The 22,610-nt window shown below is 51.0% G+C and overlaps 1 protein-coding gene across 1 annotated transcript in view; it reads right to left on the bottom strand.

Annotated features, from left to right (window-relative positions):
* LOC139168639 (IgGFc-binding protein-like) overlaps positions 1 to 14,351 on the bottom strand; it is a 60,338-nt gene extending 45,987 nt beyond the window's left edge. Inside the window, exons 1-21 of the mRNA XM_070754261.1 lie at positions 14,309 to 14,351; positions 14,018 to 14,077; positions 13,438 to 13,682; positions 13,052 to 13,318; positions 12,678 to 12,981; positions 11,235 to 11,833; positions 10,306 to 10,879; positions 9,762 to 9,961; positions 9,283 to 9,663; positions 8,599 to 8,885; positions 7,987 to 8,258; positions 6,470 to 6,619; positions 5,489 to 5,748; positions 5,328 to 5,390; positions 4,278 to 4,337; positions 3,875 to 4,158; positions 3,518 to 3,789; positions 2,075 to 2,673; positions 1,146 to 1,719; positions 602 to 801; positions 123 to 503 (exon numbers count right to left, since the gene is read on the bottom strand). Of these exons, the coding sequence (XP_070610362.1) occupies positions 123 to 503; positions 602 to 801; positions 1,146 to 1,719; positions 2,075 to 2,673; positions 3,518 to 3,789; positions 3,875 to 4,158; positions 4,278 to 4,337; positions 5,328 to 5,390; positions 5,489 to 5,748; positions 6,470 to 6,619; positions 7,987 to 8,258; positions 8,599 to 8,885; positions 9,283 to 9,663; positions 9,762 to 9,961; positions 10,306 to 10,879; positions 11,235 to 11,833; positions 12,678 to 12,981; positions 13,052 to 13,318; positions 13,438 to 13,682; positions 14,018 to 14,077; positions 14,309 to 14,351 (6,075 nt within the window). The remainder of the gene's footprint in view (positions 1 to 122; positions 504 to 601; positions 802 to 1,145; positions 1,720 to 2,074; positions 2,674 to 3,517; positions 3,790 to 3,874; positions 4,159 to 4,277; positions 4,338 to 5,327; positions 5,391 to 5,488; positions 5,749 to 6,469; positions 6,620 to 7,986; positions 8,259 to 8,598; positions 8,886 to 9,282; positions 9,664 to 9,761; positions 9,962 to 10,305; positions 10,880 to 11,234; positions 11,834 to 12,677; positions 12,982 to 13,051; positions 13,319 to 13,437; positions 13,683 to 14,017; positions 14,078 to 14,308) is intronic.
* Between the last annotated feature and the right edge of the window lie 8,259 nt (positions 14,352 to 22,610).

The following is a 22,610-nucleotide window of genomic DNA, read 5'->3' as shown; positions in this document are numbered from 1 at the left end:
CACTACCGCAGCACCAGCATCAGGGCCTTATTAACTTGGCATCGTCCATACGACTGTATATATTCCTGGACAACTCCTATGGTCACTTGCCCTTGCGCAATGCTTCAGGGTGCAATACTCACGTAGACCTCTTTGTTCTTCCTCAGAGCCAGGTGGGTGTTTCTGAGCGAGATGGCCACAGAGTTGAGAGCCGTCCAGTGTGGGCTGGAGCGATGTTCGTTCCGAGTGGTGACGGAGAAGCGCTCGGAGGAGTTGCTGCAGATTTGCACTGCGGTGTAGTTGCACCCACCCTGGAAATGATAGAGTCGCCCATCGAAGGTGACGTAGTGAGGGTCTCCGTAGATGTGACAGGTGGCCTTGTCTGGAATGTAGCATCCCAGGATGCCATTCTGCACTTTACAGACTTGGTCTTTTTTGCAACTGTCTGGGTTGCAGGTCAAGTTGCCATGTTCTCCACAGTGACATCGGCCGACGCAACCCGGCTGCCAGAAGGTCTCTCCTTTCTGTTGGAGAAAAGCCAAAGGAAAAGGTGAGGCGCCTGCGCTGTTGTGAAAGTGGCTGCAGAGCCTGTCATGGCCCCAGACGTGGCTTGGGAACAAACCTCATAATATTGATCTCCATGGACACAGCCGCAATCCTCCTGGGGCACACATTGTGCTCCGCTTAGGACAAAGCCTCCGTCGCATTCGCAGGCCTCCACGCAAGGCTTGGTGCAGTTCCACGGAGCCGATGGATTGGAACAGGTGGCGGGACAGGACGTGGCACACACGTTGTAATGGCTGTGACCACCGCAAGGGATTTCTACAAAACAAAGGAAGAACCACCCAGAAAGTGAAGTGCGCTTCCCAAGGCCACACTCAAGGTGAGCAGCTTTTCGGCCTCGCTTGCTGTGGATAAAGGAAGCTACCAGTGATGCTGCCTTGATTCTACCTCCTCAGGGAACCACATTGCCAAGAGGGTCATGACGGAGGGAGCCGTGGAATCCCGTGGATAGATGGCTTGCCAGATGGCGCAATAGCTAAGCTGATGGCCCACCCCCACCCCAATCACCACCTGACGACAAGCGAGTCCATAACTGCCCTTCCACAGCTTTCCCCAACTATGTCCACTGCTCATCTTTTAGGGTATTCTAAGTGGATACTCACTGCAGGAAGTGCCATTCCTCCAGTCGGGAAGCTGCACGCCAACTCTTTGGCAGGCATCAGCGTACGCCTCCAAAGCACCACACAAGGCCTGCTGAGACCCATGCAGTTCACACAGATCATAGACGCAACTCTCGAAGACACTGTCGGGGTTGATGGCAGAATGGCAAACTGCCAACGGTCTTTGGTGACTGGTAAGCTGCCCGCAATAGGCCTCTGTCCCATAGAGTTCCTTCAGCTCTGGGGGACAAGGTGGTGAGATTGGTGGGCCTTTACAACCTGGAGGATCGTACTCTGCATTGGGCACCTGCCAGCTGTTTCCCAGCTCATTGGAATTCTTGGCTTGCTCTCCGTTGGGCATCATGCTGTCATCCTGCCGGCGGCTGTTGAAGTTTCCACACATGCCGCAGGTCTTGTTGAAGAAGTCCGTGGGGACCCTGATCTCCACTGAGTGAACCGTGTCGTAAGAGACAATCAGCCCGAAATCTGTTTTTAGGGTCACGTAGCGTCCGTTGATGTCCACTGTCAGGGCATTGTCCAGCTTGCGCACAGAAAGCCTTGAAAGCACTTTGTTCACCTACGAGGAGTAAGACACGAATTGTAACTCTCTTTCCCAAGGAAGGGACCATTTAACAATAATCAAGATGGGAAGAGTTGGGTTCCCCATTACTAAGCCCCCAAACAGAAATACGGACTCTGAATATATTTCCAGGAGCAGGAAAAGAAGTGTCATTAAAAAAATGAAGAAGGAGGAGAGGCTGTTACTCATTTGTTCCCACTTATCCTTGATCTGATTATGATTCCACCAGAGATTAGAAAAAAGGTTTCCCCCAAACCTTCCAATCAGAAACCATTCAGTAGAGAATCGGGAAATAATATAGCTTCCTTCTCTTTCAGAGCACAACTAGGAAAGGAGAAACTGCTTTGTGTACCAGCACTTGATTCTTGTGTCCTTTGAGAATCTCGATCCGGTGCCCGTAAACCTCCACCAGGACCCGCTGGACGTAAGAGACGGAGGGATTCCCACGGTGTTCGTTCTTGGCCTCGATGTTAAAGTAGGGCAGCCCTGTCTCATTGCCACAGACCTTGGCCAGGGTGTAGGTGCAGGTGCCCATGAAGTGGTGTGTCTCTTTGTCAAAGGTGTTGTAATGAGGGTCGTTGTGGACGCGGCAGACCCCGTATGTATGTGGGTAGCAGCCGGGGACACCATTTTGGACTCCGCAGTAATAATGCTCAGGGCAGGAAGCAGAAGAGCAGCTGATTTGGCCACCTGGACTGGGGCAGGTGCATCTGGTGGAGCAGGTGTCATCGGTCCAAAAACTGGAGCCCACTGGGTAATGCTTCCCCTGGTGCCAGCACCCACACTGATGGCTGGGCACACAGGTGCCATGGTAGAGGAAGAACCCGGAGTCGCACACGCAGGCTTCCGTGCACGGCAGGTTGCAGGTGTTGGGAGAATTTGGGTTCTTGCAGGTGGAAGGACAGGCGCTGGCACACGGGTCATAGTGGCTGTTGAGTGGGCACTGAACAGCTGCAGGAGGCAAGAAGATATCCATGAGCTCAGTGCCGGAGGTTTGGTCCTCAAGGACACACTGCATCCCTCAAGAGATTGGGATGGGAGCCCCTCCTTGTTTCCTTCCTACATGGCGTTCCCTGATCTCCAGGATCCCAGCCTGTGAGGACTCTGTCCAAATGGTTGGGCTGCTAATATATAAACAAGCTAACAATGAATGGTTGTATGGATTGATGTAACATAGCTTTAAAATGTATGCTGTGTTCTGATTGGCTGTAGTATTGCAAGTTGCCATAAGAGGGAGGTAATGGATCATGGCTGATTCTCTCTGTTGTTTCATTTTGATTGACTCTTTGACGTGATGGTGATCTCTGTGTGTTATGCTTTGATATATTGGTGTGTTTGCAAGCTGTAATATCTTTGTGGAATGTATACGACAAAGACAAACTGGTAAGAGGGTTACTGTACTTTTAGAGATTGACTGATTTGAATGTATATGACCGGGACTACGGTATTTGTTAAAGTAAACACTATCTGTGTGTGACTGGACAATTACTCACATCTACTGTATATCTAGTGCAATACAGCATTTCTCTGTGAACATGTCCTTGATACCTCAAGGATTGCCCTGCACATACCTCAACACAGCCAGAGATTTAGGGTATTTGCCTTCTAGGATAAGCAGGAGTCACATTCAGTGGGTCTCCAAGAGAGAAGGTGGCGATATATGTGCCTCTCTTAATGGGGGTGATCTTCTTTACAGGGACAGAGAACCACCATCCCTCTTTCAGTTGATCCCCCGACCTCCCCGTTTCTATAGATGTTCAAGGCCGACCACGGGTATTGCTGCCACAAAACTCACGGCAGAAGGTGGCGTTCCGCCAGGGTTCGATGGCAACTCCCAGGGACTGGCAGGCATCTGCGTAGGACTGCAAGCTCCTGCAGAGGGAGCCTGGGTCTAAGTGCAGGGCGCACTGATCATAAAGGCAGCTTTCAAAATGCTCCGCTGGATCCAAGATTCTATGGCAATGTCTGAATGGTCCATTGATATCTGTCAGGCGTCCACAGAAACCGCTGCTTTCGGCCGTGTCTTTCTCATCCTCCGTGCAGACAGGCTCGGGTCCAGAGGAACAGCTGCAGCAATAGAAAGACCGCGGTTGAATACCCTACGATCTCCATCCTGGACAAAAGATGCTGTTCAGGGATATAAGCTACGGACCTGGTGAGGTTGGCCACCTGCCAGCTGTTGCCCAAGCTTGTGGAGTCAGGCTCTAGCTCCCCATCGGGGTTCAGGAAGTCGTCAGAAGGATACCCGTTGTAGTTTCCGCACATGCCGCAGACCTCACCCCTGTATGTGCTGAGGAGGGACACTTCCACCTGGTGGTCGCCATCAAACTTGACTCTCAACCCAAAATCTGTAGAAACCACCGTGTAGAAGCCGCTGGGCAAGATCTCCACACCCGGTATTGGGGTGGAGGGGACGATGACTGGCTCCCCATCGACCTAGAAAGAGGTTCAGGCGTGACTGAAGGGGACTCAGGAACAATGGTGCTCTTTCGTGCCCCAACAGCCAAGCACAGCTCTCCGTCCGCAGCAGCAACAGCAGCAGCTGCTCCACCTACCGTCACTCTTCCTCCCTTTCCCAGGGTGACCCGGATGCCATAGATGTCAACGTGCACACTCTCAACATAGGAGACGTGTGTGTAGCCCCCTCGGTGCTCGTTGCTTGCTTCCACGTTGAAGTAGGGGAGCCGAGAGTTGTTTCGGTCACACAGTTGGGAGAGAGTGTAGGTGCAGTTGCCCATGAAGTGGTGCGTCTGCTTGTCAAAAGTGTAATAATGAGGGTCGCCCGACACCAGGCAGGACTCTGGAAGGAAGAAAGGGAGATGAGACACAGGCTTGAGCAGGGGGGTGGACTAGATGACCTTTAAGGTCCCTTCCAACTCTAATAATAAATTAAAAGGGCCGCTGTCAGCTCATTTGAAATGGGAGGATATACTTAGACCGGACAGGAACCATGGAGTTTTGGGTGCCTCCTCCGTTTTTAACAGCCTGGAGGGGTTCAAGGATCTCAAACTTTTCCTTGTAATTGACACCAGTTAATTTCCTGTTTTTCTCCTCTTCCTGGACGCCAGGACTGGAAACCAAACCCCAAACCCATCAAAAGTGGGAAGTTTAAGCTTCAGCCTTAGAGATACCCACCTTGGGTGGGCGGAGGTGGCGTCGGAGTGGTTGTAGGTTCAGGGGTGGTTGATGGCTCATCTGAAAAGGGAAGTGACATTTATATCTTGAGTCCAAGGCAGGAAACCTGCCCAGACCTGAGATGTTGAAACACCAAAAAATGAATGAAACCTAGGAGAAGGAGAAAGAGAAGGGGAGGGAGAGAGGAGGAAGGAGAAGGGAGAAGAAGGAGGAGGAGGGGGAAGAAGAAGAAGAAGAAGATCTCCCTCACATGAGCCACCCTCTGAAGCCACCCTTATGTTAACCGAGGTAAGACTTAAACCCTTGGAATAGATTCCTAGGAATTTGGGTCCCTCCTTATTCACACTGGGGAAAACCCCGAATTGTGGAACATGACCAGAAATGTTTCTCTCAGCTGATCCTTCTTCAGGTCCCACCTCCAAGAAAGGAATAAAGTTTGACAACTTACGTGGGCAATAACCCTCCTGTACAGAGATGTCATCCACGGCCACGTCACTGCGGAAGTCCTCTCCCCGCTCTCCTTCCATCTTTATCTAGGAAGAGAAGAAGACCTCCAGTGTGTTTCACATAGGGACAAATGCCATGATATCAGCCAGATGTTTGGCTGTAAAGCGGTCACCCTCGGCCTTACCTTCACCTTGCCTTTGTGAGGTAAACTGAATTCTGCTCTCCTCCACCGGCTGCCCTTGTTCCCCGTTTCTGACCAGACCAGGACAGCTGGGGCATCATCCAAGATGACATAAAAGCGCAGGGCCATTGTGCGGCTTACGCCATACATATGATACCAGAAGCTGAAGCACACAGGCCCCTGAAGGTCACAAGTGGGGCTGATCAAGTGTGTCACGTCCCCAGGATTGGCATCGTTTCCCTCCAGGTAAATGAAGAAACCCCCTAAAGGAAGAGAGCAGAGGTCAGCGCAAGGGGCTTCCTCGGCCCAGTGCAGTCCAAGCTGCCTGGGGTCCCTCAGAGGTCACTCTCTCCTGGTCTGAGGCCTTGAACTTCCAAGGACACAAACCCCTGGGGCAAGTGCTGCAACCTCTGTCCAGCAAGACTCTTGTCCTTGGCCTGTGGGCCCCACATCTCCATCTCACAAGGCGGACTCCTTCGGGGAAGGTAGCCCAGATGGGAGGGCAGCCAGGGGACCATCTGGGAGCAGAGAGGCGGCAACTGCAAAACATCCAGCTCTGCGTGTTTCAATCCCTCCGTTGGAGGGCAGGAAGGAAACTGGTGGACGGGTCCAAGCAGAGGATCAATATCTCCCAGGCCTTTAGCCCACCATGATCAGAACTCTCCGTTGATGAGTGACAGATTATTTTTTTCTTGGGGGGGGGATGTTTTAAAGAGAAAGATTCGTGTTTCTTGATTATGGTCCCATTTTGGCCCTTGTTTTCTTCTTATGCACCCCGTACACTCCTATGGACTGAGTTGTGTGCTACCCAAGGGTTGAAAGGAATAAAACAATTGTTCCCCTCTTGGAGATTCAACAGTTGGAATTCCTACACTGAGCAGCTATTGGATTCCCTCAGGCAAAAGGCTCTTCCTGGCTATAATGTGCTACCAAAGAAGGACAAGGATTTGTTCCTCTGGGAACTTGGGAAGGACCCAGTCTCACCTCCAGTGGTGTGGTCATACATAGGTCCTGTGTCTGGCGAGGGCGTTGGGCCTTTGTGCCGTCTCCAGTCAAATTGGTTAGTGGATGATTGTATCCAGGAACAGAAATCCTTCTCAAAAGTGCAGGAGAACTCGCAAGGGAGTGAGGAACCTGGGAACACAACAGAAAGGAGACCGGGGTGTGTCGTTGGAAGGAAGATCTGGAAATCTTGAAAGGGCTAAGGGGGGGGGGGGCGGCAGTGGAGGCAGCCGGTGACACAGAGAGTTCGATGGACTGGGGGTGACAGAAATGGCAGCTGGCAAAATGGGGTGGCTGTTTTGGGCAGCTCTGTGCAATGTTCAGCACCCATTGGCCAGAACTCTCTGGATCTCCACCAGAAATGTTTCCACAAAGAGAAAATACTTCTGTGCGTGTGGGACAAGTTATAAGGACCGGAGCTCCATGGACTCTCAAGCCACAGCTGAGGACATCATTCCCCCCGCAGTCCTTTCTCCCTGGTCAACATGAATCAGTGTCCAGGTCTCAGGAGGAACGTCATTGCGTGAAAGACAGAAGAAGACAATTGGTGACTGGATCAACTCTGGCTTTGAGCAGGTTCGCCTGGGCTTGAAGGGTTTCGGCTGAGAGTGGAATTTTTAGGGATATTCGTTATCTACGATGTCCACTGCAGGGACATCATTGGCTTAAAGATTCAAGGGACAACTGGAGAATGGCCCTTCTCTGGCTTGGAGGAGATTCCCCTGAGGCGGGAAGGTTCAGACCAACGGGGGAACCTCCAGAGGTGGCAGTTATGGTCAGGTCTGATCCCCTCTCTATTGTGTTTCACGCACAGGGAGAAAGACTGACAGGCTGCACAGGAAAAGGGGAGGGAGAGCCAGGCCTTGGACTGCCCTTCCGTGTGTCCAGTCAGGAGCACAGACTCCCTCCTGCACAATTCCTTGCAAAGAGGGAGAAGGATCACGGCCACGGCTAATGAGAGGAAGACACTCAACCTGCCCCCAAACGTTTGGCCTTTCCCCTCTGACAATTCCAGGCAACCTTCAAGCAGAATTGCTCCACTCTCAGAGAGAAGCACCCAGGCCTCAGTCCGGCCCTCCATTCTGGAGGGAAAATACCAGCTGCTGATTGGCTAGACTGTCTGGCGGCTCCCTATAAAAGGGCGGGCCCTCAGATGGATCTTCTGCTGGAGTGTCAATTGTTGCCAAATGAAGAGCTCTTGTTCTGAAGCCCCTTCTGTCTGCCTCTTCCATTCCCCCTGACTAACAAGAACCTTGGCAAAAGCTAGGAAAATGTCAAGGAAGGCACCAGAGAGGCGTCACGGCTGGCCCTGCTTTGTTCCAAGGGGAGCATGGGGGGAAAGGAGAGGGTCAACCAAGTGCTCACTGTGCCAGAGGTGACGCAGGCTGGTGGGGAGGGGAACTCGCCCCAGGTGTTCTCACTGAGATCTGATTGTAGCTCCCCCTTTTCACATTCAGGCTAGCGGGGATATACCCAAGCCGTACAACAGCTCTACTCACAGACAGTCTCCTTTTCCCAGTCCCCAAGGTCGGCCCCGTTCTCTTCGCATGCCGTGGCATAGGCTTCCAGGCTTCGGCACAGCTGCCCTTGGTCTCCCCCAGTGGCACACTGGTCATACACGCAGCTTTCAAAGTACAGCTGAGGAGGGAGGCTGCCGTGGCAGGCGCTGAAAGGCCCGTTGGAGGACAGAATCACTCTGCACAGAGCTTCGACCACTGCCTCTTGCACGGGGTCGCAGTGGGGTGGATCTATGGGAGGATCCGGGGAACAGCTAGAGACAAAAGAAAAGCCAACATTAAAACACTTTTTGTTTCGATGGCCAAAGGGAAATGTACATAGATTTTTTTTTTGGCTCAATTGGACGTCATGTTCTGGCCCTAGGAGGCTGCAAGTGCTGAAGAATTGAATGAAGAACAACTGTGTCTCCTTTAAAAAGGAACTTTTTTGAGTTCCTTTCCTCTAATAAGTTGGGATCCTTATCGTTATACAAGATACTGCACCGTGTGTGTTCAACGGGCTGACCGATTCCGATTTCACAGTCGGTATCCGAGAACCCCATCCGGAAAACATGGTGGACCCCTGAAAGCACCTTGTTGGTCACAGCCACTTACCCCCAATCCTCATCTTCCACTCTCCAGCTGTTGCCAAATTGGTTGGCGTCGGTCACCAGCATCCCATCTGGCTGTTGGAAATCATCCAGCTGGCTGCCCGAGTACGTGCCGCACAGCCCACAGAGGTGTCCCTGGTATCTCTCATCCACTTGGATAAGCAGCTGATGGTCCCCATCAAACATCACCCGAAAGCCAAGGGGGCTGTCAACAACCACGTACGGAAGCTGTTCCTCCACCTGAATGACTGACTGTAGCCTCAGAGGAAGATCCACTTTGGCCCCATTCAGCTGTAGGGAGGGAAAAGAGTCAGGGGTCCTTAGTGACAGCTTTAACCCCCCCCCCCGGGGGCCCTCATTTCATCCACGAGTTACAAATATTCTCCTATACCGGAAGAAGGAGCTTCATGCCATGGGATTTCTGGAGCGGACCACAAGTGCTTGTATTTTACCACATCCTCCTGCATGACCACCTCCCCCACACAGCTGGAAGGATGGCCGGAGGACCTTGCAAAGCCTCCGACTGTACATTCCTATCCAGCACACGATGCTACCAAATCTGGTGTCACTACCGCAGCACCAGCATCAGGGCCTTATTAACTTGGCATCGTCCATACGACTGTATATATTCCTGGACAACTCCTATGGTCACTTGCCCTTGCGCAATGCTTCAGGGTGCAATACTCACGTAGACCTCTTTGTTCTTCCTCAGAGCCAGGTGGGTGTTTCTGAGCGAGATGGCCACAGAGTTGAGAGCCGTCCAGTGTGGGCTGGAGCGATGTTCGTTCCGAGTGGTGACGGAGAAGCGCTCGGAGGAGTTGCTGCAGATTTGCACTGCGGTGTAGTTGCACCCACCCTGGAAATGATAGAGTCGCCCATCGAAGGTGACGTAGTGAGGGTCTCCGTAGATGTGACAGGTGGCCTTGTCTGGAATGTAGCATCCCAGGATGCCATTCTGCACTTTACAGACTTGGTCTTTTTTGCAACTGTCTGGGTTGCAGGTCAAGTTGCCATGTTCTCCACAGTGACATCGGCCGACGCAACCCGGCTGCCAGAAGGTCTCTCCTTTCTGTTGGAGAAAAGCCAAAGGAAAAGGTGAGGCGCCTGCGCTGTTGTGAAAGTGGCTGCAGAGCCTGTCATGGCCCCAGACGTGGCTTGGGAACAAACCTCATAATATTGATCTCCATGGACACAGCCGCAATCCTCCTGGGGCACACATTGTGCTCCGCTTAGGACAAAGCCTCCGTCGCATTCGCAGGCCTCCACGCAAGGCTTGGTGCAGTTCCACGGAGCCGATGGATTGGAACAGGTGGCGGGACAGGACGTGGCACACACGTTGTAATGGCTGTGACCACCGCAAGGGATTTCTACAAAACAAAGGAAGAACCACCCAGAAAGTGAAGTGCGCTTCCCAAGGCCACACTCAAGGTGAGCAGCTTTTCGGCCTCGCTTGCTGTGGATAAAGGAAGCTACCAGTGATGCTGCCTTGATTCTACCTCCTCAGGGAACCACATTGCCAAGAGGGTCATGACGGAGGGAGCCGTGGAATCCCGTGGATAGATGGCTTGCCAGATGGCGCAATAGCTAAGCTGATGGCCCACCCCCACCCCAATCACCACCTGACGACAAGCGAGTCCATAACTGCCCTTCCACAGCTTTCCCCAACTATGTCCACTGCTCATCTTTTAGGGTATTCTAAGTGGATACTCACTGCAGGAAGTGCCATTCCTCCAGTCGGGAAGCTGCACGCCAACTCTTTGGCAGGCATCAGCGTACGCCTCCAAAGCACCACACAAGGCCTGCTGAGACCCATGCAGTTCACACAGATCATAGACGCAACTCTCGAAGACACTGTCGGGGTTGATGGCAGAATGGCAAACTGCCAACGGTCTTTGGTGACTGGTAAGCTGCCCGCAATAGGCCTCTGTCCCATAGAGTTCCTTCAGCTCTGGGGGACAAGGTGGTGAGATTGGTGGGCCTTTACAACCTGGAGGATCGTACTCTGCATTGGGCACCTGCCAGCTGTTTCCCAGCTCATTGGAATTCTTGGCTTGCTCTCCGTTGGGCATCATGCTGTCATCCTGCCGGCGGCTGTTGAAGTTTCCACACATGCCGCAGGTCTTGTTGAAGAAGTCCGTGGGGACCCTGATCTCCACTGAGTGAACCGTGTCGTAAGAGACAATCAGCCCGAAATCTGTTTTTAGGGTCACGTAGCGTCCGTTGATGTCCACTGTCAGGGCATTGTCCAGCTTGCGCACAGAAAGCCTTGAAAGCACTTTGTTCACCTACGAGGAGTAAGACACGAATTGTAACTCTCTTTCCCAAGGAAGGGACCATTTAACAATAATCAAGATGGGAAGAGTTGGGTTCCCCATTACTAAGCCCCCAAACAGAAATACGGACTCTGAATATATTTCCAGGAGCAGGAAAAGAAGTGTCATTAAAAAAATGAAGAAGGAGGAGAGGCTGTTACTCATTTGTTCCCACTTATCCTTGATCTGATTATGATTCCACCAGAGATTAGAAAAAAGGTTTCCCCCAAACCTTCCAATCAGAAACCATTCAGTAGAGAATCGGGAAATAATATAGCTTCCTTCTCTTTCAGAGCACAACTAGGAAAGGAGAAACTGCTTTGTGTACCAGCACTTGATTCTTGTGTCCTTTGAGAATCTCGATCCGGTGCCCGTAAACCTCCACCAGGACCCGCTGGACGTAAGAGACGGAGGGATTCCCACGGTGTTCGTTCTTGGCCTCGATGTTAAAGTAGGGCAGCCCTGTCTCATTGCCACAGACCTTGGCCAGGGTGTAGGTGCAGGTGCCCATGAAGTGGTGTGTCTCTTTGTCAAAGGTGTTGTAATGAGGGTCGTTGTGGACGCGGCAGACCCCGTATGTATGTGGGTAGCAGCCGGGGACACCATTTTGGACTCCGCAGTAATAATGCTCAGGGCAGGAAGCAGAAGAGCAGCTGATTTGGCCACCTGGACTGGGGCAGGTGCATCTGGTGGAGCAGGTGTCATCGGTCCAAAAACTGGAGCCCACTGGGTAATGCTTCCCCTGGTGCCAGCACCCACACTGATGGCTGGGCACACAGGTGCCATGGTAGAGGAAGAACCCGGAGTCGCACACGCAGGCTTCCGTGCACGGCAGGTTGCAGGTGTTGGGAGAATTTGGGTTCTTGCAGGTGGAAGGACAGGCGCTGGCACACGGGTCATAGTGGCTGTTGAGTGGGCACTGAACAGCTGCAGGAGGCAAGAAGATATCCATGAGCTCAGTGCCGGAGGTTTGGTCCTCAAGGACACACTGCATCCCTCAAGAGATTGGGATGGGAGCCCCTCCTTGTTTCCTTCCTACATGGCGTTCCCTGATCTCCAGGATCCCAGCCTGTGAGGACTCTGTCCAAATGGTTGGGCTGCTAATATATAAACAAGCTAACAATGAATGGTTGTATGGATTGATGTAACATAGCTTTAAAATGTATGCTGTGTTCTGATTGGCTGTAGTATTGCAAGTTGCCATAAGAGGGAGGTAATGGATCATGGCTGATTCTCTCTGTTGTTTCATTTTGATTGACTCTTTGACGTGATGGCGATCTCTGTGTGTTATGCTTTGATATATTGGTGTGTTTGCAAGGTGTAATATCTTTGTGGAATGTATACGACAAAGACAAACTGGTAAGAGGGTTACTGTACTTTTAGAGATTGACTGATTTGAATGTATATGACCGGGACTACGGTATTTGTTAAAGTAAACACTATCTGTGTGTGACTGGACAATTACTCACATCTACTGTATATCTAGTGCAATACAGCATTTCTCTGTGAACATGTCCTTGATACCTCAAGGATTGCCCTGCACATACCTCAACACAGCCAGAGATTTAGGGTATTTGCCTTCTAGGATAAGCAGGAGTCACATTCAGTGGGTCTCCAAGAGAGAAGGTGGCGATATATGTGCCTCTCTTAATGGGGGTGATCTTCTTTACAGGGACAGAGAACCACCATCCCTCTTTCAGTTGATCCCCCGACCTCCCCGTTTCTATAGATGTTCAAGGCCGACCACGGGTATTGCTGCCACAAAACTCACGGCAGAAGGTGGCGTTCCGCCAGGGTTCGATGGCAACTCCCAGGGACTGGCAGGCGTCTGCGTAGGACTGCAAGCTCCTGCAGAGGGAGCCTGGGTCTAAGTGCAGGGCGCACTGATCATAAAGGCAGCTTTCAAAATGCTCCGCTGGATCCAAGATGCTATGGCAATGTCTGAATGGTCCATTGATATCTGTCAGGCGTCCACAGAAACCGCTGCTTTCGGCCGTGTCTTTCTCATCCTCCGTGCAGACAGGCTCGGGTCCAGAGGAACAGCTGCAGCAATAGAAAGACCGCGGTTGAATACCCTACGATCTCCATCCTGGACAAAAGATGCTGTTCAGGGATATAAGCTACGGACCTGGTGAGGTTGGCCACCTGCCAGCTGTTGCCCAAGCTTGTGGAGTCAGGCTCTAGCTCCCCATCGGGGTTCAGGAAGTCGTCAGAAGGATACCCGTTGTAGTTTCCGCACATGCCGCAGACCTCACCCCTGTATGTGCTGAGGAGGGACACTTCCACCTGGTGGTCGCCATCAAACTTGACTCTCAACCCAAAATCTGTAGAAACCACCGTGTAGAAGCCGCTGGGCAAGATCTCCACACCCGGTATTGGGGTGGAGGGGACGATGACTGGCTCCCCATCGACCTAGAAAGAGGTTCAGGCGTGACTGAAGGGGACTCAGGAACAATGGTGCTCTTTCGTGCCCCAACAGCCAAGCACAGCTCTCCGTCCGCAGCAGCAACAGCAGCAGCTGCTCCACCTACCGTCACTCTTCCTCCCTTTCCCAGGGTGACCCGGATGCCATAGACGTCAACGTGCACACTCTCAACATAGGAGACGTGTGTGTAGCCCCCTCGGTGCTCGTTGCTTGCTTCCACGTTGAAGTAGGGGAGCCGAGAGTTGTTTCGGTCACACAGTTGGGAGAGAGTGTAGGTGCAGTTCCCCATGAAGTGGTGCGTCTGCTTGTCAAAAGTGTAATAATGAGGGTCGCCCGACACCAGGCAGGACTCTGGAAGGAAGAAAGGGAGATGAGACACAGGCTTGAGCAGGGGGGTGGACTAGATGACCTTTAAGGTCCCTTCCAACTCTAATAATAAATTAAAAGGGCCGCTGTCAGTTCATTTGAAATGGGAGGATATACTTAGACCGGACAGGAACCATGGAGTTTTGGGTGCCTCCTCTGTTTTTAACAGCCTGGAGGGGTTCAAGGATCTCAAACTTTTCCTTGTAATTGACACCAGTTAATTTCCTGTTTTTCTCCTCTTCCTGGACTCCAGGACTGGAAACCAAACCCCAAACCCATCAAAAGTGGGAAGTTTAAGCTTCAGCCTTAGAGATACCCACCTTGGGTGGGCGGAGGTGGCGTCGGAGTGGTTGTAGGTTCAAGGGTGGTTGTTGTCTTATCTGAAAAGAGAAGTGACATTTATATTTTGAGACCAAGGCAGGAAAGGAGAGGGGCGGCATACAAATCCAATCAATCAATCAATAAATAAATAAATAAATAAATAAATAAATAAATAAATGACTTGAGATGGTTCAAGAAACGTAAACTTTGCCTTCTACTTGACAGAGTAGCAGAGGACCCACTTTTGAGAGGAGCAAGAGTTGGGGCCCTAATCTGGAGGCCACTCCTACCCCCTCTAACGAGCACTGCTTCTTCATTGTGCTCAGGAGTCATGGAGAAAGTGAGAATATTCTCATAAAAAACCAAAAAGTCTAGTTGCCTCTTGAAAAAAAAGCAACTTTGGACAAGCAGGACCTGGATGACTGAGAGTCTCCATAGACTGTTATCAGTGCTGTTTTAGTTTTTGTATTGTGCACTTAAAAATAAAATATTTAAGAATTTTTAAAAAAGAAAAGAGAAGGGTTTGCAAAATGGAGGAGAAGAAGGGGAGGAGGAGGAAAGAAAAAGGACCGTGGGGCCTGTTAGTAGTGTGTGCATAACTAGTTGGGCTTGGTAATATGTAACACAAACCAACAGTGTATGCTTACATGTATTGCTCTAAGAGCTAGTGTTACGGATGTCCACCAGAGGGAGCCAGAAGCGTGATTCACTCTCTCCACTACTCTCTGCTATTTCTCTTTTGTTTTTGTGAGGCTGCTGCAGTAAGAACTGTGTGTTCAGATGCTGGTTTATGTACTTGTAAGCTGAACAAGTAAGACTTACAGTTTTATATATGCATTGAGAGTTACTGACTGATTTAACTGTGTACTGCTAGGACTCTTCTTGACTAAGATATTTGCCACAGTAAATAATATTTTTTACACTTAATGTATCTGGATTGTGTTACTGAATTATTACTTTTATCTCTGGACTATCAGCTGGATATCTGCAAGGCCTCCACATTTCCTCTGTGTACCTATGTCTTTGACCACTCAGAGGTCACTCTGCGCACTCCTTAACAGGACCCTGGATGTTCTCTGAACTGGGTGGTCTTCTTAGAGACATTTCACGGCCCAGTTAGGAAACATCATCAGTGCTCGAAAGACACAGGGCTTGGGGAGAGGAGGAAGAGGAGATGGTGGAGGAGGAGGGGGAACCCAACAACAACAACTGTGGGCTCCTTGGGGGTCTCTGAGCTTGGCTGCTTCCTTGCAGACCTTTCACATTAGGTCTGAGCTAAGAACATTCTCTTTCATTAGTGGAAACTGATTTTCTTCAAAATGCCCTGATGACTCAGGGAATCGGTGTCACTGTTGAACTTTGATTAAACTCCGAGTGTTGCCGGTGCAGCAGGAGGAAACGGGTGAGCCACTTGCTGACAGGAGAGGGGAGGGAGGGAGGCCTTGTGCTTGGTCTGCTCCCGGAGATTGCCCAGGCTTATCTAGAAGATATTCCAGGGGTCAACAATTATCTCCCCAATCAAACACTTCAGCAGTTGTTGTCTCAGGTGGAAACATCCAGCCACTGTCACACTAATTGCAGCCGATGACATCTTAAGCAAGAGATTATTAATATTGTGCTGACGAGTGGCAGGGTGAGGTCAGTGACAGGCTCTGCTAATCTGGCCATGGCCTTTGCCAGATGAAGCCAGGACAGCTGTGGCCAGGGACCCCCCTGGGAGGAGAGGCCGCTGGGGGTCTGGTGTGTTTCAGGGGCAATAGAATAAAATAGAATAGAATAGAATAGAATTGTATTGGCCAAGTGTGATTGGACACACAAGGAATTTGTCTTGGTGCAGATGCTCTCAGCGTACATAAAAGAAAAGAGACATTTGTCAAGAATCATGAGGTACAACAACTCTGGTGTTGCAAGCCAAGATCATTTCCGTGGGAACACCCCCCTCTTGGACGGAAAAGCTGCGTCACTTACCGCAGGAGCCTCTCCTGACCACCACGTTGTCCACGGCTGTGTCCCCATATTCCGTCAACCCCCGAATGGCATCAAAAGCCACCTGTGAGGAGGGAAAGGAAGTCCAGTCAGGGCAAGGAAGGAGCTGCACCTCAGTCCTTCCCTTCATGCAACCAGCCAGGCCCAGCTCCTGCAACCATTTCCTTCATACGTTGTATGATCCCCTTGGTGGCTCTTCTCTGCTCTCTTTCTGGAGTCTCAACATCCTTTGTGCATCGTGGCCACCAAATCTGAATGCAGGATTCCAAGTGTGGCCTTATAAAGTGGCATTAACCCTTCGCGTGATCTTGATTCCCTCCCTCTCTTGATGCAGCCTAGAACCGTGTGGGCTTTTTTGGAGTCCACCACCACACATGGCTTGTCAGCAGCTCCTGGCCTTAAGTACCAGCTACCAGAAGTGCCAGGCTTGGGCTGCCAGCTGCTAGATGGATTGCTGGGAGGGGCTTCATCTCACTCAGGGAGCAGGGCAGAAGATGCAGTGACCCTATCACGTAGCCCACTCAGATTGTGCCAGCGTGGCCAGTCCTCCTTCCGCTTCCGCCCAGGTGGGTGGACATATGATGACCTTGAACCCCTCAAAAGAATGCTTTGTGGTTGCATCTGCTCCCTCTTGAAAATCCCCCCTCCCAAGTTCCCGTAAACATCAGGCCTTCTGCAGAGAGTGTGGCAAGCTGTTAATTCAACCCCAACTTCTGCAGCGGCTGGACAGTGGCCCACCCTACTCTGGGAGAGCTGACCGGCTGTTACCTGAAAGCGAGTCTCCGTCTCAAAGTAGACCGAGGTGAGTCCGTGCTGCCACTCGGGGCTCTGGCTCCCCACTTGGCTCCACACCACCGTCTCGCTCTGGCCCCTCAAGAGGGTCACGTGAAGCTCATTGAATTCCTCGGAGCCAAACATGTGATACCGGAAGTCGATGCAGACGTCCCCAGAGCCCAGCAGCTGCGGACTCTCCAGGCGGTTGAGGTCATAGGGAATCAGGTTGCTAGCCTCCTGGTAGATGAAGTAGCCTCCTGCAAAGAGACGGGGAGAGGCCCCCCAAGGCCTGGATGGGAACCAGGGAGCCAGAGACACACGCCAGGGACTGGACTTGCCAGATCAGGTGCGCTGCGGTGTGATCAAAGAAACCCGGCCAGCTTCATGCAGTGTGTGCAGACCACATCAATCACCCCAGAACTTTCACAGCTTACGCAAGCAAAGCCTAATTGTTAGGAAGTGACCACATCCCAAAGGTGTGGGGTTTTTCCAGGGGGCCACTGGTGTTTCTTGCGTTTTCCCTTGTAAACATTTCCCTTCTCATCCAAGAGGTTTCTTCAGTTCTAACTGATTGGTGGGGAATGGAAGGATTGGCCTTCTTCCCAGTGGTCTGGCCATTAACACCAGTGGGCTGATGCTTAGCTACCTGAGAGTTGTTGGGGGTTGACCTCTGCCCTCAGGGTCGCCTGAATCAGAGCATAAACAAGGGGGCCACCTTCTTGGGATGCTGAAAACAGGAGAGAGCTAACAACCCACCTTCAAAGAACGAAGGACCAGGTGTCTATAAAACTCTTCCGTTCCCCGTCATTCAGTTAGAACTGAAGAAGCTTCTTGGATGACAAGCGAAATGTTTTCAAAGGAAAAAACCCCCAAGAAAATGCAGTTGGGGTTTGGAAAAGGCCCTCTGAGGTGTTGCTGCTGTTCTCTTTGGAACAGGTAAAGTTTACTTTGAGAAATAACCTATTCAGAGAAAGAGTCTAAAGTCACGCACACACAGCTATAATATATTCTTACAAGGCAGAGAGATTGCAGAGAAAATGCAGAGCAAACCTAACAGTGAGTAGCCATTAACAATGAGTAGTTCATTTCTCTGAGTGACCCTCTCTGTTTCTCTCTGTCTGGCTACTCACTGTTAATGGCCACTCACTGTTAGGTTTGCTCTGCAATTTTCTCCATGCTCTCTATTGTAGTCGTGTATTATAGCTAAATGTCATATTTGGATTGTTGTTCTGACTATTATGAATATGTTATTTCTCAAAGTAAACTTTAATTCAAGCTACTACAGTGGTACCTTGGTTAATGAATGCCTTGGTCAACGTACTTTTCGGGTAACAACCAAAAATTTCAGCAAAAATTTGCTTCGGATACTGAACAAAAATTCGGATATTGAACAGAAATTTTTGGTTATTACTTGAAATGTGTGCACAACCTTGGTAAACAAAAATTACTCTGCTCACACATTGACAATCCCTGTCCAAGAGCGGATGGAATCCAGCCCATCGCTTCTCCACCCTCCCAGCCCCTTGGTGGAGAGAGGGGGACAAAGCTTGCATGCTGACTTGGATGAGGTGAGGACCACGTCAACTGAGTAGCTACAAATCCTTCCGGCCTGCTCCAGTCTTCCGATGGCCATGGGAACCACACTGCGGCCCAAAGAGATCCAGATGTCCCCAGCTGCACTGCGCCCTGTGAGGGAGGGGACCAGGGAGAAGAGGGGAGGGGGGGGGCTTTGCCCATTGCAGTTATGGAGCACTTACGTCCATCTGGATAATCCCCACTTGGGCCGGTGCCAGGAGTGGGCGTGTCGTGCTTGGTGCGTATCCAGGTGCCTTGGTTGGTGCCACAGGTTTGGGTCCAGTCGCAAAAGGGCCAGGAGTTGTTGTTGAAGTCACAGCTGGCCAGGTAGCCTGAAATGTGGAGGGGGAGGGGGTCACAGTGAAGGACAGGCGGACATCCTTCCCAGCAGAGTCCCTCAATCCCCACCACCCACAGCCCGTTGGCTGGCAAGGTCATCCACGAAGGGGCTTCCAGGATATTTGAGAGATGTAGAGCTGGGGGTGGGGGGGTGGGAGAAAGGGAATACCTGGCAGAAAAGGGGGGGGGGGGCTATACCTGTATGGTGAGTCCAGCTCTCCAAAGTGGCCACCCAGTTGCTTTCTTCTCTCCTGCCAAACAAAGAGGGGACAACTGAGGCCCGGTCCCTGTGCCCACCTCCTTCCCACCAGAGGGACCACCTGACCCATGGTGAGCAGAGCAGAGGGTCCACCGTCCATATGGTGTGTGGGAAATGGCCCTGGAGACGGTGAAGAAAGGGGTCCACAGAAACAAGGGCCAAGAGGAGGAAATTGCACCTTCCCTGGGACCCAAAGGACGGCAACGTCACTGCTGGTTGGAGGGAGGGAGGGAGGGGGTGGGTGGGTGGGGAAGGGATGGAAGGGGCTTTGCGTAAATGGCGTCACCAGAGTAAGCACCGCATCCCTAGCCAACCGGCCTTGGACTGCAGCATCCGAGGAGAGGAGAGAGGAGGGGATATAGGATAAGGGAGGAAGATGAGATTATGGGAGCAGAGGGGAGGGGAGGTGACAGGGGGAGGGGAGGAGGGATACGATGGGATGGGAAAAGATGAGGTGGAGGGAGAGGAGGGGAGAATAGAAAGTTATAAATAAGACTAAAAACGGAGACTGAGAAACTGAAACTAAGAATAAGGAATAGATTTACTTGGTCAAGTGTCATTAGACACACAAGGAATTTGTCTTTTGTGTAGACGCACTCAGTGTGCATGCAAAACAACATAAAATAATGCTGATTCTAAAAGGGTGCAACTAGTAGAAGGGAGATAGAAGAGGCAATAAAAGGATAAATGCTACTAGCAATAGTAATAGCGTTTAGACTTATATACCGCGTTAGAGTGCTTTATACAGCCCCCTCTAAGGGGTTTACAGGGTCAGTGTATATTGCCTCCAGCCATCTGGCTCCTCATTTCACCTCCCCCCCCCCGAAGGACGGGTGGCTGAGTCAGCCTTGAGCCTGGTGAGATTTCTACTGGTGAACTAGAGCCAGCGGTCAGCAGAAGCAGCTTGCAGCATTGCACCCTGACCACTGCGCCACCATGGCTTATACTACAGCCACCCTTTGCAGTTTAATCGACATACACCTGAGGCAGAACTTAGAAGTCCTGGTGTTTGGTCAACTGCGAGAACGAGGCATGGGGGCAGCTGGAAACGGAGGAGAGGAGGGGATGTCCAGGCACTTTATAGCCCTCTCTAAGCGGTTTACAGAGTCAGCATTTCGCCCTCAGCAATCTGAGCCCTCAAAGCACCACTTGACCATACTTCAAACCCACCTCTGCCACCAGACATGGAGGAATTGATTCCCCTGGGCAGTTTCCGCTTTACGTATGGTCTGTATGAGATGTATGACTGTTTTTTTATATTAAGGGTTTTAAATTGTTTTAACCATTGGATTTGTACTGTTTTGTTGTTGTGAGCCACTCTGAGTCTCCAGAGAGGGGCGGCATACAAATCTAATAAATAATAATAATAATAATAATAATAATAATAATAATAATAATAATGCTGAGAATATTGGAGAAGGACTGTGGGACCCCTGGTGCTTTCAGAACTTGGCTGCTTTCTTTTCTTTTCTTTTCTTTTCTATTCTATTCTATTCTATTCTGTTCTATTTATTTTATTTTATTTTGTCCTGTTTTATCTATCTATCTATCTATCTATCTATCTATCTATCTATCTATCTATCTATCTATCTATCTATCTATTTATCTAGTCCAAAACACAATGAGGTTAGTACATAGTCCATCAATCCATGGAAGAATAGAGGAGAAGATGAAGGAATAATATAAAACATCGGAAGAGTAGCAGAAGAAGAGATAGAGACATAGTGATAGAAGAAAAAGAGATAGAGTTGTAGAAGAGACAATAGGACAGGGGACGGGAGGCCCCTTACTGACCTCTTAGGCATCTGGTGAGGTCAACCGTGGATAGTCTAAGGGGAAAATGTTGGGGGTTAGGGGATGACACTATGGTGTCTGGTAATGAACTCCACGTTTGCAGATGCTTCATGGCCAGTGAAGGGCTACCAAAATTTTTACTACCACCCTGTGGGCGGGACTTATACAGGACGCCTGCATGTTCTTTCAACATCTTTCAGTGCAAATTGGGGGCTCTGGGGTGGAGTGCCATTTCCGCTACCCCCACTGGGTTAACCCCCCCCCAATCCGGGCAGTGGCCCACCCCTGTCCATGGCCCAACTAGGTGATATCACCAGTGCTAGAAGGGAGTGGGTCTTGTGGGGTGAGGGAGGGCTGGGGGCAGCTTTTCCTTCTATGACTTTTTCTTCAGGGGCTTTTGAGAGCCCCTGGTGGCCTCATCCCATGCAACACACAGCTGCTGCAGATGCTTTAATTGCATGTATTAGTAGCAATAGCTGTAGCAATGGCACTTGGACAGATACACTGTCCCATAGCAATTTACAACCCTCCTGTTAGTGACCTCGGAAGAATTGAAGGCAGAGTCAACCTTTAACTGGTCAGGCTCTAACTCCTGGCTGTGGGCAGAGTTTTCCTCTGAGGTCCCTTCCAACTCTCCTCTCGGTATTAGTTCAAAACACTCCTGTGAGGTTGGCCCAAACGCATCCTGAATGCTTCTGGGACCTGGCATTGGTCTCTCTGTCCTTTCTCTACTGTGACCGGGAAAGAGGCACTTAGGGGTCTTGGGAGCAGAAGCGGGAAGTCTCTGGCCCCTCCAGCAGGGCGCAAAGGGAGCGCCTAGAGCACTAATGGGGAGACTATGGCACGGGTGCTACAGGTGGCACACAAAGCCATATCTGCCGGCACACGAGCCGTTGCCCTAGCTCACCTCCAGCACATACGTGTGCAGTGGCCAGCTGATTTTTGGCTTGCACGGAGGCTCTGGGAGGCCGTTTTTGGCTTCCAGGGGGCCTCAGGGAAGTTGGGGGAGGGAGTTTTTGCCCTCTCCAAGCCCAGGGAAGCCTCTGGAGCCTGGGGAGGGTGAAAAACGAGCCTACCGGGCCCACCAGAATTTGGGAAACCGACTGTTTAAGACTTCCAGAGGGCCTCCAGGAGAGGCAGGGGAGGCCATTTTTGCCCTACTCAGGCATTGAATTATGGGTGTGGGCACTCGCGTAGGCATGGCAGTGTGTGCGCACTTGCTTTCGGCACCCGAGGGAAACAAGGTTCGCCATCACTGACCTAGAGGCTGCCCAGCAGGACCAGGGGTGGGGGAGACCCTGGAGAGAAAGGAAAGCGATGGGGAAACCTTGGGAAATGGGGGGCTGACCGGCTCCTGAGAGAGAAGAAAGTGGTTTGAGAAGAGGCAGTCCAAGGGTCAAGATGGCACCACAACTGGAGCTGAGAAAGAATTGCATTGTCTAATATTATAATGTTACAAAGAATTGCAAAAATCATGGGGAAACTTATTATTGACAACATACAACGAGGTGTTGGATACAGGAAAGATCCCTAAATCATGGACAGAGACTTTAATAACATTAATCCCATTGATGTTGGTTATGACCTATAAGGCCCTTCATAGCATAGGACCAGGTTATCTCCGAGACCGCCTTCTGCCGCACGAATCCCAGCGACTGGTGAGGTCCCACAGAGTTGGCCTCCTTAGGGTCCCATCGACCAAACAATGTCGGCTGGCGGGACCTAGGGGAAGAGCCTTCTCTGTGAGGGTCCCGACCCTCTGGAATCAGCTCCCACCACCCTCCTCACCTTCCGAAAGAGCTTAAAAACTCATCTTTGCCGCCAGGCTTGGGCCTTTTAGATCTTCTCCCTGATCAATGAATGTT

This window comes from Erythrolamprus reginae, chromosome 5, assembly GCF_031021105.1.
Source record: "Erythrolamprus reginae isolate rEryReg1 chromosome 5, rEryReg1.hap1, whole genome shotgun sequence".
NCBI lineage: Eukaryota > Metazoa > Chordata > Lepidosauria > Squamata > Dipsadidae > Erythrolamprus > Erythrolamprus reginae.
The sequence above is the reverse complement of the archived record's forward strand: the minus strand, read 5'-3'. Positions and strand labels throughout refer to the sequence as shown.